Source organism: Plectropomus leopardus, chromosome 11, assembly GCF_026936395.1.
Source record: "Plectropomus leopardus strain MGB_pleo_1.0 chromosome 11, ASM2693639v1, whole genome shotgun sequence".
NCBI lineage: Eukaryota > Metazoa > Chordata > Actinopteri > Perciformes > Serranidae > Plectropomus > Plectropomus leopardus.
In genome coordinates this window covers 4,352,211-4,367,943 of record NC_142186.1, presented here as the reverse complement: position 1 = coordinate 4,367,943, position 15,733 = coordinate 4,352,211, and the positions used below count along the sequence as shown (strand labels likewise).

Sequence of the window (15,733 nt, the reverse complement as noted above, 5' to 3'; positions counted from 1 at the left end):
GCTCTAATATTACACACATTCTCATATCGCTATGCCCACAAAAAGCACTTTTTTCAAATCAAGCTTTAAAAAATATTATACATTAATATTCTTTTCTTCTTTGAGTTATTTTTTTAACCAACATCAGTCTTAATCATCAAAAATTTATTAATTTTCAGTATTCTAACCCTTATAATGCCATCATGTTTTTGTCATGATGTCATTATGGCCTGTTTTTCGATTAAACAAAACAACAACAAAAAAAAAAAAACCCAACAACACAAAAATGAAATATTTGTCTTTGATATTATTAGAGAGCCTGGGATATGTTAATGATCTGCAGCAACACTGAGTGTGACAGTGCTCCTTGTGGAAATAGCATGTATTTTCTCCATATGCAAAATATGGAATAAATGACATCATCAGATGGAAAATATTAAAATTAAAAATTCCATGGCTAAAGCCAAGAATGACACCCAGAAATAATCTAATGCCTGTCTTTATGCTTGGTTGGCTGTGGGATCAAAAACTGCACTTTGAATGGGTTTCAATGGCGCTTTTTAAAATTTTTGTGCACAGTATGAATGTAACAATTTTGTTAACACAGTGTATTTCAGACTTATTGTAGAAGCTGAGCTGGAATTCCAAGAACAAACAAAGATATGCAATCTTGCCAAAATCCATGCCATATGCATGAACACAGCCAAACTTATCAATAAATAAAGATTAAAAAGCTTGAAAAATGTGCCAAACAGTTCCTAAGGCTGAATAATAACACTATTTTCTTTTGTGTCCCATGTTAACTGACAGGTGTGTATCAAAGTGCACTCTGCACAGCACATGTCCTTGCACCTGTTGACCTGTTGCTCTGACGTTAACACTTCCTGCATTAGTCACAGCCCAGTGCTACATGTTTCCAGAGTATCTCACCTCCAGACAGACACATAGATGATGATGAGCAGCAACAAAGTCAGAGAAGACACTCCACAGCCCACGATCAGCGTCACGGAGGGAAGCTGTGTCTTATCCATGTTCTGGAAAACAAGAGAACACAGGATGTAAAAAAAAAAAAAAAATTGTGGTCATGTCTCCAAAGCCTTAAGATACAATCATGACTCATCAGCCAATCACATCGTTCATATCAACAGTGTGATGAATAGAAACACTGTAGTGAAAAGACTCAGAACCATCACTGTCTTGTAGATCTGTGCTGTGTACAGACTCTGACAGGAGCTGTCAGCACATGAATACAAAAGCAGAGAAATTCCCTGCTGACTCAATTTGTTGAGAGCTCACCTCCTAACTGGGTCACTCATGGTTCAAATGCAGCGGACTGCATTTCCCTTCCCATCACTTCTGTCTCTGTGATGCTTTTCAGTGAGCCAGCATGCTCACAAAACGGCGGCTCAAGCTTCAAACAAAACTGCCAAAACACTGGTTCACTTATTAATCTCACAAATCTTTGAGAGAATCTAAACTGCTGCTGATATGTAACAGTCATCCTGACCCTGATGTTGGCCACTTTAACAAGAATAAATCAACAAGCAACAAATGTTCATTCAGGGCTGCAGCCAAACCAACCTCCATGCTAAAATTGATACAGGGTTAAACCTTTGAAATCTGGAGCAACATCACTTTTCTTGTGCTGCTCTCACACACCTTTTGCATAATCAAAAACATAAGGCAATGAGCAAATTTCTAAGAAATTGGAAGAAATTGGTAGATTTCAAAAATGTCTTTTGTCTAGGGGAAAAAGTAGGACAAATTATCTCTAAAAAGTTAGGGGAAAATGTCCAGGAAAAAAGCTAAGGAAAAAGACAAAAATCTAGGGGAAAATGTGTTAGGAAAATAAAATCTAGGGAAAAATTCCTAGGGAAAAAAAGCTAGGAAAAAACTATTTGATTATCATAATCAATAAGAAGTTCGTAGATTTACAACATTTTTGTCAAAGTGGAAAAACACCTAGGGAAAAATGTGGAATGGAAAAATCTAGGAAAGAATTTCTCGGGAAATGGAACAATTATCATAGTTACATATTTAAAATTATGTAGATTTTTAAAAACGAATTTTGCAGGTAATTTTTTTTGTATTTTTCACTAATTCCTCACTAATTTTTGGGCCACTTCTTGTCTTGTTGCTCATTGCCTTCTTCCTATGCTGTGGTGCCAGATGGGAGCTGCCGTGGCAATATGATATGTAACCTGTTGCTTTTGCATGATACACTGGACTGTGTCAGGTTGAAACACTAGCGGTAACAAAGAAAAATAAGGAGCACAAATGTTTCTGTAGGGCAAGCAGTAGGTCAGTGTTTGGTTCCCATATGAATGTGAGGTTTTTATCTAAACCTAGCCATGTGCTTTTGTTGACATCCCAGCGTTAGTTGCCATGTACTGTTGTTGCCTAAACATAATCATGTGCTTTTGCAGTGTAATCCCACCATGTACTTTTGTTGATATCTCACTGTCAATAGCAGCATCCTGAAACATCAACAGCAGACACATAGGGATACCTAGAGTAATATGTAGACACAGAAGTCCACTGACAAAGTGTCAATATGTGATGACTCTGGATAAAAAAGTGGGGTTGGTTGTGGTCAGTAGTTTGTTCTGTTGCATCTGTAACAGCATGGATGTCATGGTGTTCATGACTGTATCACTGCAGCAAGGTGAGAAGTGAAAGTAAACAACATGGCCAACAACACAGTGTGAGCAGTGCTCTAAATTGCCAGCCAGCTAGCGCACTGTGAACTTGTTGCTCATTATGTGTTGTCAGCTTGGGCTTTCATCATGAGTGGCTCTGTGGATGATAACACGGGTAGTATACAAGAAGGCCATTTGATAATTCAATTTGAAAGACTTGTGATTTGACTGGATACTCTAATAGATGATTGGAGTCAGTGAGTTTAAGCGGGCAGCCCCAGTTGGCCGGCTGTACAGAGGAGTGTTTATGGTGCTAAGTGGTGTTATAAAGGTTAGCGGGATGACTTCACACAGCCAGACACACACCAGAGGAGGCCCAGCACTGCCTAAGGGAGCTGTGAACTCAACTAAGAGAATTTCACTGGTATAGCTTTCAGTGAGAGGCTTTTCCACCCTGACATAGATAAAATTATGTGGGGAATACTGTGTTTGCGCGCGCACACACACACACACACGCACACACACACACACACACACACACACACGCACACACACACACACACACACACAATATACATGCAGGTATCTGGTGTCTGAGGCTGCAGAGAAGTCAGCAGGATGGCTGCTTTTGAGCCTCGACTGTAAAGCAAGGTGACTTCAAGGTGATTCATGAATAAACCACAATACCTCAAACACACACTAGTGGTGTGTGCATTCACATAACAAACATGCACTTCTTATCCTAAAAACTGACGGCTAAACGCCATCCCCATGCTACAGCACACATGTCTTCGCTGCCATGGCTACGCTGTAACATGGCAGCAGGGTGCATATTGTGTTTGACTGTGTGTTTCTGCCTGTGCTGCTTGTGATATTTGAGTTTGTCAATATTGATCTCTAAATATAGGCACAATAATGAGAAACAAATCTCTAATCATCTTTATTAAAAGATACACATTTAAAAGTTTCAGTTCAGTTTATTTATATTTCTCTTCATCCCAAAAGAGTCTCTAAGAACATCAAAGATGGGAGAATAAAAACTGACTAATTAACAAACAAGACAAGATTATTTGGCATCACTAACCTTAGACCTCTTTTACCTTTTAACAGCATTGTATCAGGAGATACAAGCCCCTCAATCTGAGCTGGCACACAATGGATGCCAATATAGAGGAGCTCAAAAAAACATATGTCAACCTTGTGTGGGCGCTAGAGGAATTGTCAACCGATTTATCCTCTGGGGACCACGAATGTCTGCACCAAATTCCATTCCTGTTGAAATATTTCAGTCTGCACGTAAGTTGTGGCTTTACAGAGATTGCCGTCCCTAGATCCGATAGAGACAGTATAAAGTGACAGTTTTCTAAAAAAGAAAGCAATAAATAATTGAGGTCAGCGACACTCTTACAGCTATTTACAGAAGTAATAATTGAAGTAATAATTAAATATGGCTCTGTACAACCATTCAAATATACAACACCACACACCGTCCCTTATGCTAGGGTGTGGGCAGGTGAAGGGACGATAAGCATTGCTGTTGTTGAGGAGGGTGAAGGGTGGGTGGACATGAGGGGACCAGGACATGAGGGAATTTCACCGCCCCACCCCTCCTTCTAGTAGGAGATAATTGGCTGAGTTTATAGCCTGTCTTGTCTCCAGGTTTGATGTGTGTGCCGGGGCCAAGTTAATTAAATCCCTCTGATTAATCTGCACTGCAGTGAGTTCCTACTCTAAAAGCAAAAGGGGGGTAGGGGAGAAAAAAGATTACGAGTGCAGTGGAATGGAAAGGCGTCTGCTGAGACAGACAAACTTTTACTTCCTCCTCAGCCAATGACGGAGCCTCGGCTGGGAGTCCCACGCAGCGTCCAAACGAGAGCACGACAATCCAAAGTAAAGTGACCAGACTGCATTATTCCACATGAGCAGAGACGGGGACGCTCCAGCTAACACCACTGAGGAGCTCCATGGGATGTTGTTCCTCCAGAAATCTATCAGATGAAGCTGCTGCCAATACTGGCGGTGAACATTGCTTAAACAAGTTGCTCTGGTATCAATTATGCACAATGGGTATGTAAATGGACAGGTTGGATGATAAAGTTACTGATCCAAATACTAATCAAAGAAAAGGCATTCATGCTTCCTTGTTAATGGGACTAGGTATAAATCTAATCAATCAAACTAAATAAGACTCATAAAAGCTAATGAAATGGAAAACACACAAATCGCTATTGTTATACATGTCAAACAGCTTATTGATCAATTCTGAACCAGCTTATATACTTAAGGTTAGCTTTTATTAGAGCTAAAGAGATTAGTTGATTTATTTATCAATCAACCAACAACTTCGATAATTGATTCATTGTCAATTTTCAAGCCAAAATGCCAAATATGCGTTTGACTGCTTTATACTTTTAAATATAATTGTAAACTGAGTATCTTTGGATTTTTGATATAGCCTGACTGATATATTAGTTAGCCAACTTTATTTATTAACCTTGGCAAACTGGTTTGATTTCTTTCAGACATGGGAAGAGGGTGATGAGCAGCTTAATAAAAAAGGGCCCACAAATTAACAAGAAATTAGTAAAAAGTTACAAGCCAATTACCTAACACAAAAACATGACAAAGTAGAAAGAAAGGCAAAAACAACCACAAACAAATGACCAAAACTGATCTCAAGACAAAATACATACATAGATTTTCTTTTTTCTGTCAAATTATTTTAAATATGTAATTAAGACATTTATATTTTTGCCTTAACTTTTGACCATATCTAAAAATCCCCCCAGCTAATTTTCAGATAATTTGCTGATCACCTTTTACTTATTTTGTTTATTTCATTTTTCTATATAATTATTATTCATTTTTTTGCAGTTTGCATTTCTTGCCAACTTGCTTATCATGTTTTCTTCTTGTTTATAAAATATATCCAACTAATATTCTCAGGTTTTAAAGATTTTAATTCTCATGAAAGGTGTCTGAATGAGGCACAACAAAACTGACGTCAATCCAGGTGTTTCAGAGTTCAACCTCACTACACATTAACTGCAGCATTGTTGAAACATATCCTCATGAAACATGCAAATGTGACATATTTGTAGTTTATAGAGACACACAGTGCAAACATTTCTTTCCTAAAATTGCATTGCATCTAGCAGGAAAGCAAATAAGCACATTTTGACACAAAACAGGTTAAGATGGCCACCTTAAAATACCAACTGTGAATACAGCATTCAAGCCCCATGATCAAGACTATTTTCCTAAAAAAACACCAACTTTCCATTAGATTTTTACATTTCAGCAGAGTCACATGAGACAGCTTGAGCTGCCTAAGTATGACTTCCACAGATGGTGGCCCCTCATAGATGAAACGCAAATGCATCCATCCTGGAATCAGAGTATGATGACACTCCACTGGCTTGCAGCCCTGCAAATTTCCCTCAGTCCTGTTTACGTATTGTTCCTCTGAAAATGTGGGCTACTTGGCCAAAGAAGCTTGTTGTCGCTGCATCTAACCTGACAGCACTTTCAAACTGAAGAAAAGGCTTACGCAGGCTTACAACATCCAAAATGATACGAGCAAGCACAAGCACATTCATTCATCCTCTCCTTCCTTCAACAGACACACACACACACACACACACACACACACACACACACAGAGGTCTAGTAATAGCAGTAAACTGGGCTCAGGCTTTGGGGCTTTTGCCTTTGACTGCAGTGCCTTTTTTTTCCCCTCAGTTTTTCCTTCTAAAAGCCTGCAGCGAAGTTGGACTGAGCAAAATGGACACGAGAGGTGGCAGCCAGAGAGTAAATGATGTAGTAAGCAGAGGGAGAGAGGGAGAGCTCAAATATAATGCAGCAACTGAGGATGAAAAATGGTGTGATGAAATGAATGAGGGGTAGAGAAGAGAAGGATGGATGGAAGAGAGGAGTGAGTGGGGGAAGGCGGAGGGGAAAAAAGCGTTTGGGGTGTTTATAATGCTGGAGCTGTCGGAGGCTAGCTGCAGACACAGCGGCTGGGCCGTTTACAAGCTACTATGTGTTGCAGTAGGAATAATTAGCATGGCAGCCATGGCTGTTTTACAAAATAATGGACTGTGGGGAAAGGGACAGCAGAGTGAGGAGGGAGAGCAGCAGCCTTTTCCTCTATTTCTGGCAAAAAGGAGGCGCCACAGTTGAGCTTCCCTCAGGGTGTGTGAAGCCTCCAGGCTGCAGAGCTGTGAACAGGCTGTCGTTTGCACAGGTGGAAGCAACAAACTGAGAATGCTGCATTACTGGGACAACCGTAATTATTAGTTTATATTATTATCTGTACCTCTAATCTGAAAAAGACAAAGAGTGTACAGCCATGCTCCCAGCTCTGTGAAGCTGTATACTGTGAGCAGTACAGCAGTGCTTTAACCCCTTCAAACCTGGATCAACAGCACTTTCTTGTGCTGTATTCAGATGCCTTTCACATGTATTTAATCCTTTGGACCCTTAGCATATTGGTTTGATTTCTTTGAAAATATGGGGAGAATGGCAATGAGCAACCGCAATTCACAAGAAATTAGTCATTTGGATAAAAAAAAAAAAAAGAAAGCCAGTGGAAGTCAGTTTATACTTTATTTTTTTGTTTGGGTTTTTTGTGCAGATTTTAATGTAATATTTTGTACTTTTTTTTACTTATTTCTTGTGATTTATTTATTAAGTTTTTCATTGCTTTCTTCCCATGCTTTACAAAGAAATTTAGCCAATGTAACTAGGTTTCAACGGGTTTGGCTAAATGCTACTACTAGTATGGTAATGAGTAGAAGTGCAATGGTATAATGCTCTTTAACTGGTGAAATGTTTATCATGATTATCACCTTAGTATAACATGTTAGAATGCATGATAACCAAGCTATTGGGCAAGGCTATGTACATTTGATAATTATGGTCCTGAAGAACATATCAATTCATCCACAACGGATCACAACACAAACATCATGGCAATCAATTTAATTGCCGTCAAGAAATTTTATTTAAAGCCACAAATTTCATCATATCACCACTGTCAGTTGGCATCAACCTCCGATAACCATCAGTGCCTGTTCAAACTATTGTGTCAATCCATCTAGTGGAGATTGAATTTCTTTCTTCTTTTTTTTTTCAATATAGTTACAACACTGCCATGGCCCTTGATCATTGTTGCTAAAAGTGCAGCCAGCAGGCCAGTGTTGGCCCTCAGGAACAACATTTTATGCAGCCTTCAAACACGACATAAAATGCATATTATACTTTCAGTCATTTGCGGCACATTTCAGACCTTTCACCTAAATAGCTTAAATTTGATACACCACTGAGAGACTGCATCAAACTGCACCCCCAGAACAAGCACTTATCAGGTTTGGGATGACGACTCAAAGAAAGCTTCTCGTTGCATGGCAACAAGTGACACCTCACCAGTACTGTTAACTAAAGGTACGGGGGACACACTGCAACTGCACTTTTGCTGGCTTCCTTAATTTGCACCCAGTCATCAAAAGCACCACCCCTGCACAAGTTAAATGGCTAGGGATCACCCCAAATCAGAGGGATTCCTCTTCAAGGGACCATTAATATCTGTAGAAAATACCACCACAAATCATGCATTAGTAACTGAGATATGTCAGTCTGGATCAGAGTGGTGAACGAACAGATCAACATTGGCTATAGAGTCATGCCATTAGCATGGCTTGAAATCAGCTGACAAGATCAATCCTACATGAGGGGCAGCAAAAAGTGCTCTCTCATTTACTACTAATAATTCGTATCAGTTTCAGCCCTGAAAAACCAATATCGGTTGACCCCTAGTATTTACTGGATAGTCAATAGAAAGAGAATTTACTAACCCAGGTAGGGCCCTAGTGATCCCGACTGAAACATTCAGTACATTATGCTACCAACACAATGGCATACAATTAAGTGTAGTTATGGCACAAAACACCACATGGTCAAAGTCAGGAAAAGATCATCTTTTTGCAAAAAAAAGCCTTGTTTAAGGGGCACAATCCCCACTAGAAAAGCAGTAATGTCCTAGTAAGAAACAACCCCTTTTCATGCCAGAATCCACGCAAGCAAAAACAGTGTCGGTTTGATACTAAGCACCCAAATTAGATGCCTAAAAAGCTGATGGAAGCACATCGGGCTCGCTAAAACTACCGATTATGCCGTTTGACGCACAATTCGCCATCCCCTCAACTCCTGGTGTCAGCTCATAAACTATGTCACTTCAGAAACGTTGATATGATCCACATGAAACGCGTAAATGTAACTGGCAACATTTTCTTTTTGGCAACTGGGCTAACTAATTCATTACCTGATAAATACTTGATCATTAAGTCATTTTTTAAGCAAAAAAAGCCCAAACAACCTCCACTTTAACTAGCATCCCAAATTTGTCAGAATGAATTACTTTTCTATACATCTGTGGTTTTTAAACAGCTGGTTGTAAAAATCAAATAATTTGTCATCACCTTGGACTTTAAGAAACTGTGGAATTCATTTTTCACTATTTTCTCACAAGACCAAATAATTAACCTAGAAAATAAGTGGAAGGTTAATGAATAATTATCATTAATATGACTGGGGTGTTTAAGACAAAAACAAAATATGTGATTAACTGAGAAAGTAAAATACGGATTCACTGAAAATTAAAGGAATAAGCTAATTAACTAAGCACCGCAACAGATGAAATGATAAGGGTCTTCAGGCCTACATTATTACCTCTAATGTCTTAATATAGCTAAATATATGGGGCAAATTAGAAATACATTTGTCTTGAAGTTAGTGCAGCAGCTAATGATTTATGTCATTATTTGCATTACATTACTTGAATAATTTGGGAATCATTTGGTTAATAAAATGTCAGGAGAGTCAAAATATCCACTACAGTTAAATAACAAAATGAAGCATTATCTGGCCTGAATTTTCAGGTAGTGTTTGTTATTCTATTGTCTTTCGGCTCATACCGTGCTTAGCTTCATGCTGGAAGCGTTTGATGCTTCTGCGGCTGTCAGAGATACTGGTGGAGCTGCTCAGTGTGGCAGCTCGCAGTCTGTCAAGGTGTGAGCCCCCTGCCTCTCCCTCAGCCTTAGCTCAGACCCTGCTCACATACCTTAATATAGATCTGAACATAGAGGACTGTAACTAAACTCTGTTTTCATCTTTGATTCATCCATTGATTGATTTCATAATCACTCAACTAATCATCGAGCTAACAGAAAGTTAAATATATATATATAATATAAAATAAAATTCCCAAATACAACAGAAGTGCATGAGTGTCTTTACTGCCAATCAGTAAAACACCAAAAACATACTCAGTTAACATAGCAACAGCTGACCAGCTGCAACCATTCTTAGCAATTTACAGTTGACTCAGATGACGCCTAATGAGAATAATGAAATCAATCTCATTATGTGTGAGGCTGAAGACAATATGCAACCAAGAAAAAAAAAATTTGGCATTTTACATTTCTGCAAACCATAGATATTGTACATTAGTATATTATTATGTAGTGGATAAGTTGAAACTTGACGAAGTTGAAACGCTGTGGTTAACGTGTGGTTAGGTTTAGGCACACAAACAACTTGGAGGATGATTTTTTGGCTTAATACCGCAAATTTTGGTGGCAAAATCACATCTGATGAAACTGTCAATGTCTCTGGGAAAAAAAAAAAAAACACTTTTCGTGGCACTATCCCTGCTGGAAAATCAGTGATGGGTCCCTAAAATGCACTCGTATTTGGTGGCTAAAAAGCTGCTGCAAAGGCAGCTATGACTTGTTTATTGGACTCGAACAGCAATCTGCAGCTGGGCAGACATCTCGCCCTGGTGTCCCACCATCCACTACCACTCCACCACCTGATAACAAAATCAGCTCATATACTTCCTCAACTTGGAAATGTTTGTATGATATTTTTGAAACACACAAATGTAATAGTGGCTGGCAAAAACATACAATGCCAGCATTTACTTTTGGCGACTGGGCTGCTATATTTGGTTAGCCTAGCCCAGTATATGCAGAAGGAAACAAATAGCTTAGCTGCAACATACAAAGTGAAGAATAATACCCTTTCCCCACTGAAATTAGCACCTATCTGCAGAATTTTGTTTTTTTTAACCTGCACAAAATCGCATTTCCAGTAGACCAGAGCAGTGTACACAACTCTGCAGGGTATGCCTTTTCATATTTTGTACTTTCAACATCACAAACAACCTGGAAAACAGGCTAATAAACAATGGAAATTAGCAAGAAGGCCAGTGAAAATGTTACTTATTTAGTCTCTTTTTCAAACTCAAGGTCATCTTATTTTTAATTATGTTTGAGCACTGCTTATATGGAGACAGACAGAAGTTGTTGTAGTGAGTCATGGCTTTGTGCTGGAAAATAAGTGTGTCCACCCAGGTGTCATGTTTCCATCACTGCTGATCAAAGCAGATAGGAGCTGGAGACTATAAATAACCGTGACCACTGCAGGGTCATTTGTCCTAAAAATGTTGATTGTAATGTTTTGTCATAAAAAACAAAAGCCAGATGTTAGTGGGTGTTAATGGAGTTTTTGTCTAGTAGGAAAGGGGCTTAATTCACACCCTATCTCCAAGCCAGCTGGGACTTGGAAAAATGCTGGACTACTTCAACGAGACATTAAGTGTTTGTTGAGATCCAATCGGGTTGACAATATATAAGTATATGTATGTATGAGTGTATGTAGATATGTATACATTTTACATTCTATAGACATTAACATTGTGAGGTTTTGCAGACAACAGGTTTTAATCTTCATACTTTACAACCAGGGTTGGAAATTAGCAACAGATAAATGCTGGTAAAATATGCAAGTGGCTGCTAAATTTGCTTCATTCAACAGCCACAAAAACAATGGTAAAATACTGAGTGTCTGGTAGATTTTGGAGTCCCAAGCCACAGTGGCAGGTGGACAAATGAGTTCATTTCAAGTTCATTTCTAACCTTGCTTACAACTAAATGCAGTTAATATACGTCAAGATGACGTTGGCATGAAACTTTTGGAGATGTTGAGTTTTGGCTACTTTAAAACACAACTTTAAAACCAACATAATTTCAATGTCATCTGTCATCAGTATCCTACATCAAGATGATGCTGGGATTAGACGTCATCCTGACATTGTTTTTTGGTCACTAGTGCCGTTCATTCTGTCCACCATCCAGGTTATTTTATATGTGGCAGCTGAACCATTTTGGTTTCATGCACTGAGCAACTCTGAGAGGAATGACATGGGCCCCAAATTCAATGCCGTATCCATTTCTCTTAATACATTCATGGCTCAAACTCATGCTCAAGCTGCATTCATGTGATGTTGGAAGATCAGAGTTTCCCATTTGGGAATTCATTCTTCTGATTTTTGTTGTGTTCATGTGGTTTGAGGTGGGAGCAACATGGAAGCTACAAAGAGGATGGGTTGCAGGAGGCTGTTTTCAGTTTATTTATAATGTTGAATCTTTTATTTTTTATATATCACATATTATATTTTTATATTTAATTTAGGTCACTCTACATGGGTGGCAGTTAACAATAATAGCAAGTTTTTAAAATCTTTTTAAACATCACTACTAAATAATATATATATACTTAAATATACTTTTTCCTTGCTTTACATCATTTCTGCTGCCCTGAAATGTCATGCAAACATCACAATTTGGCTACTAGGGTATTACAAAAGTTTCCCAATTTCACAGTCGTATTTACAACTTTAGAGGGCTGTTCATGTGCTTGTAAATACAGTAAACACCATATTTCTGAGGGGTACAGGAAGGCAGCATCAGCTATCAGTCACATGTGCTATAGCTGGAAATGTTGCTGAGATACTGCACAGAAGGATAATCTGTTTTGTCATGAACCAGTTTCAGAATGTAACATCTACCAAAACCAAAAATTGACTTGTGTACATTTATGTTTGGATACATACTGAACAAATAGGATTTAACAATTGCTTGCTCCTGGGTGTATGCTGGGCTCGGCTGACCACATCCTGACTCCGGCTCTCACGAGTATTTTCCAAAATATCAAACTATTCCTTTAAATTCTCACTCACCGCCTCTGTCAGCCGACTGATTAATCAATGAACTAATCAAAGCACAAACTGAACGCACCACTGCAGCCTCCAGCCTGAGGAGGACTGCCGTATTTATTGCAGAGGCCATCAAAGCGTACGGCACCTTCACTCACAGCCCGCCCTCTTTATCACATGCTATCAAAAGCACAACTACCCCCAAAAACAAAAAACTGAGAATCAAACATGCATGACTCAAGGCGGGTAAACCCAAGCTGTCTCACCCTGGCCTGGCTTGGCCTGCCTTCCAGGCTGTGCAGGAAGCAGCGGCATCAACAGCACACTGCCTCCTATGTCTTTAAGAAAGCCTCAGTACCCATGCTGTTACCAGGGCAACTGGTGAACAAACTGCTTCCGAGGCAATTTCCAGTCTAATAATAACTAATCGCACTGAATGAAAATTCCCCACAAAGACACTGCCCTTTCCCCAAAGAAACTGGGGCAGGTTTGAGTCACGGGGACACTGCTGTGGCTTAAACACACATCTCCATACTGTCTCTCGCTCTCTCTCTCACACACACACGACTGTGACCAGCTGCAGCCACAATATTAGGGATTTATGTAGTCTTATTAAAATGTGTTTTTTCTTTCCCATGTTAGATTGTCATGCAGCACCTTCTCCACAGGGCCTGGTAACCATGGAGATGCCATTGACAGTGTAATATGTTAAAATATGCTAATCAGAAGAATTGTTGGTGTTGAGATGGAGAAGTGAAGGTGGGGGGAGGGGGGGACATGCAGGTATGATCATCAGCTAGTACATGAAATCCCACTCACCATGTCATGTGTGACTATCAGGAGATCTGACAGTGATCAGCACCATGTTCATAGCACAGTGCTGCCCTTCCTGTTCCTCTTGGAACACATACACAGCATCTCCTTCTAGGTGCAACATGAATTAAGATGCCCCCCCTAAAAAAAAGAAAAATCCTCTCCCTTGGCAAGGCTATAATAACCTTTTGCAGCATGGCATTGGCATGTCGAGACAGAGAAAGGGAAGGAGGGGGGAGAGAGGCAGAGAGAGGGAGGATCTGTTGATATGTAATGACAATGACGCCCTTTTGAAGGAAAAAAAAAACAAAAAAACAGCTGATGCATTCACATTAAAAACACCAGACACAAAAAACACACCGTCTCCGATAGCGTTAACGAAGTCAAGGGAGGTTGTCGGACTTACCATTTCGGGATTTAGCCGTGCTAAAATGGCGAAGGTGGACAGTCTGTCACACACGCATTTGGTTCTGAATGAGTCGACTAGCACGGCTTTGCAGCCCCTGGCAGACCAGGATCCCAGCAGAGAGGAGCTGCACGGGAGAAAAACACACACACACACACACACGCATACACAGACAGACACATACACACACCACACACGCACGCACACACACAGACACGCACAGAAGCGATGCGGTGAATATAGACAGCCCCGGCAAAAATGAAAAAAGAAAGCGGTTCAAATCCGACCGCGTTGCACCGGCTATTTAATCCAATTTACAGCTCCGCCGGTTTGCAGGCGAGAAGGCGCAGAGAGCGGAGCGAGCGGTGCTGAGGAGGCTGAGAGGCGGCGTGCTGCTGCAGGTCTCTGCCGGGACACATTAGACCAACACACTGCCGCCAGACCCCTAACTTATTATTATTATTATTATTATTATTATTATTATTATTATTATTATTATTATTATTTATATTGCTAGTATTATTTTGTAGTAGCAGTAGTAAAATAACTACAATATGTTTATAAATATGTTTACCCATAACTATGAGTATTTTTTTCAAATAATAGCCTAACCCTAATCATAATAATAGAATTTGTAGGCTTATATAAAAAAATAAAATAAAATTTAAAAAGGTAGTGCTACAAAAGTTTATGATGGTTACACAATAAATAGCACCTGCTAACAACTGACAATAGATCACATCATTGTATAAAATAACACGTGTATTAAATGGCATTAATAATGGCTGCATTGCATTTAGCCTTACCAGCTTCAGGCTGTTGTGCATGCTGGCTCACTGACATAGAGCCACATAAATGGAATGGAACCATAATCCCTGCTATGCTTTTCCTGCTCTGACAAGTCTATATGCCTGCAGTGAAAAAGGTCTATTAAAGATAACTCTTAATGTCTAGTTTGATCACAATGTTGTGAAGCATCTGAAAAAAGAAAAGACAGTTTGAAAACCTTCACAAGCCACTGAAAACAGTTCGATGTCTGCTAATGTTACTCTGAGTGTTTCTATGAAATCAGTTCTGATGAGGTGCAGTGGAAGATCATTGCCATCAACACCAAAAAAAAAAAGGATGATGAAAACTTAGGAATGGTCATTAACAGACATGGGATCAAGTCATTGTTTTGCATGTCACAAGTAAGTCTCAAGTCTTTGCACTCAAGTCAAGACTGACAAGTCAAAAGTCAATTCCCAAGACCTAAACTTTTAGTTTTGAGTCAAGTAATATTGTGCTCTTCACCAAATGCCATTTTGACAAACGAATAGTAAAACATCCAATGTACAATAAGCATGAATACTTAATATTGCATTTATTGCTAAAACAAGTTTGTAGAAAACTATTGCAACTGAACTTAACCATAAATAAAGTAATGCTGACATTACACTGGCATAGTAACACTTTAAACCACAAAAGAAAGAATTTTGCAAGTTTATGTCCTTTCTTGTATTGAACCTATATTGAAAAAAAAATATCTAGCTTTTTCTTTCAAAAGTGGTTTGGGGGAATGTATCCATTTTTTTTCCAGAGTCAAGAGGCTCAAGTCCAAGTGAAGTCACGAGTTATTGGTGTTAAGTTAAGTTGTCAGCCTTTTTTGATTCAATAAAGTTGAGTCTGAAGTCATCAATTTTGTGACTCAAGTGTGACTGGAGTCCGCGTCACGTGACTCGAGTCCACACCTCTAGTTAAGAATAAGTGTAAAGCCTACACTGGCTTTTGATAAAAATATGGCATTGTCAATAACTTGGTCAAAGTATTTTATTACATGGACTTGGTACCACGGGGCAG

At 39.2% G+C, this 15,733-nt stretch overlaps 1 protein-coding gene across 13 annotated transcripts in view; it reads right to left on the bottom strand.

The window, feature by feature from the left end:
- adgrb1a (adhesion G protein-coupled receptor B1a) overlaps positions 1-15,733 on the bottom strand; it is a 189,393-nt gene that overhangs the window by 33,165 nt on the left and 140,495 nt on the right. For all 13 annotated transcript variants that reach the window (XM_088084965.1, XM_088084972.1, XM_088084973.1 and 10 more), the window contains 2 exons: positions 13,895-14,021; positions 910-1,013 (listed from right to left, as the gene is read on the bottom strand). In XM_088084965.1, coding sequence (XP_087941091.1) covers positions 910-1,013; positions 13,895-14,021 — 231 coding nt within the window. The remainder of the gene's footprint in view (positions 1-909; positions 1,014-13,894; positions 14,022-15,733) is intronic.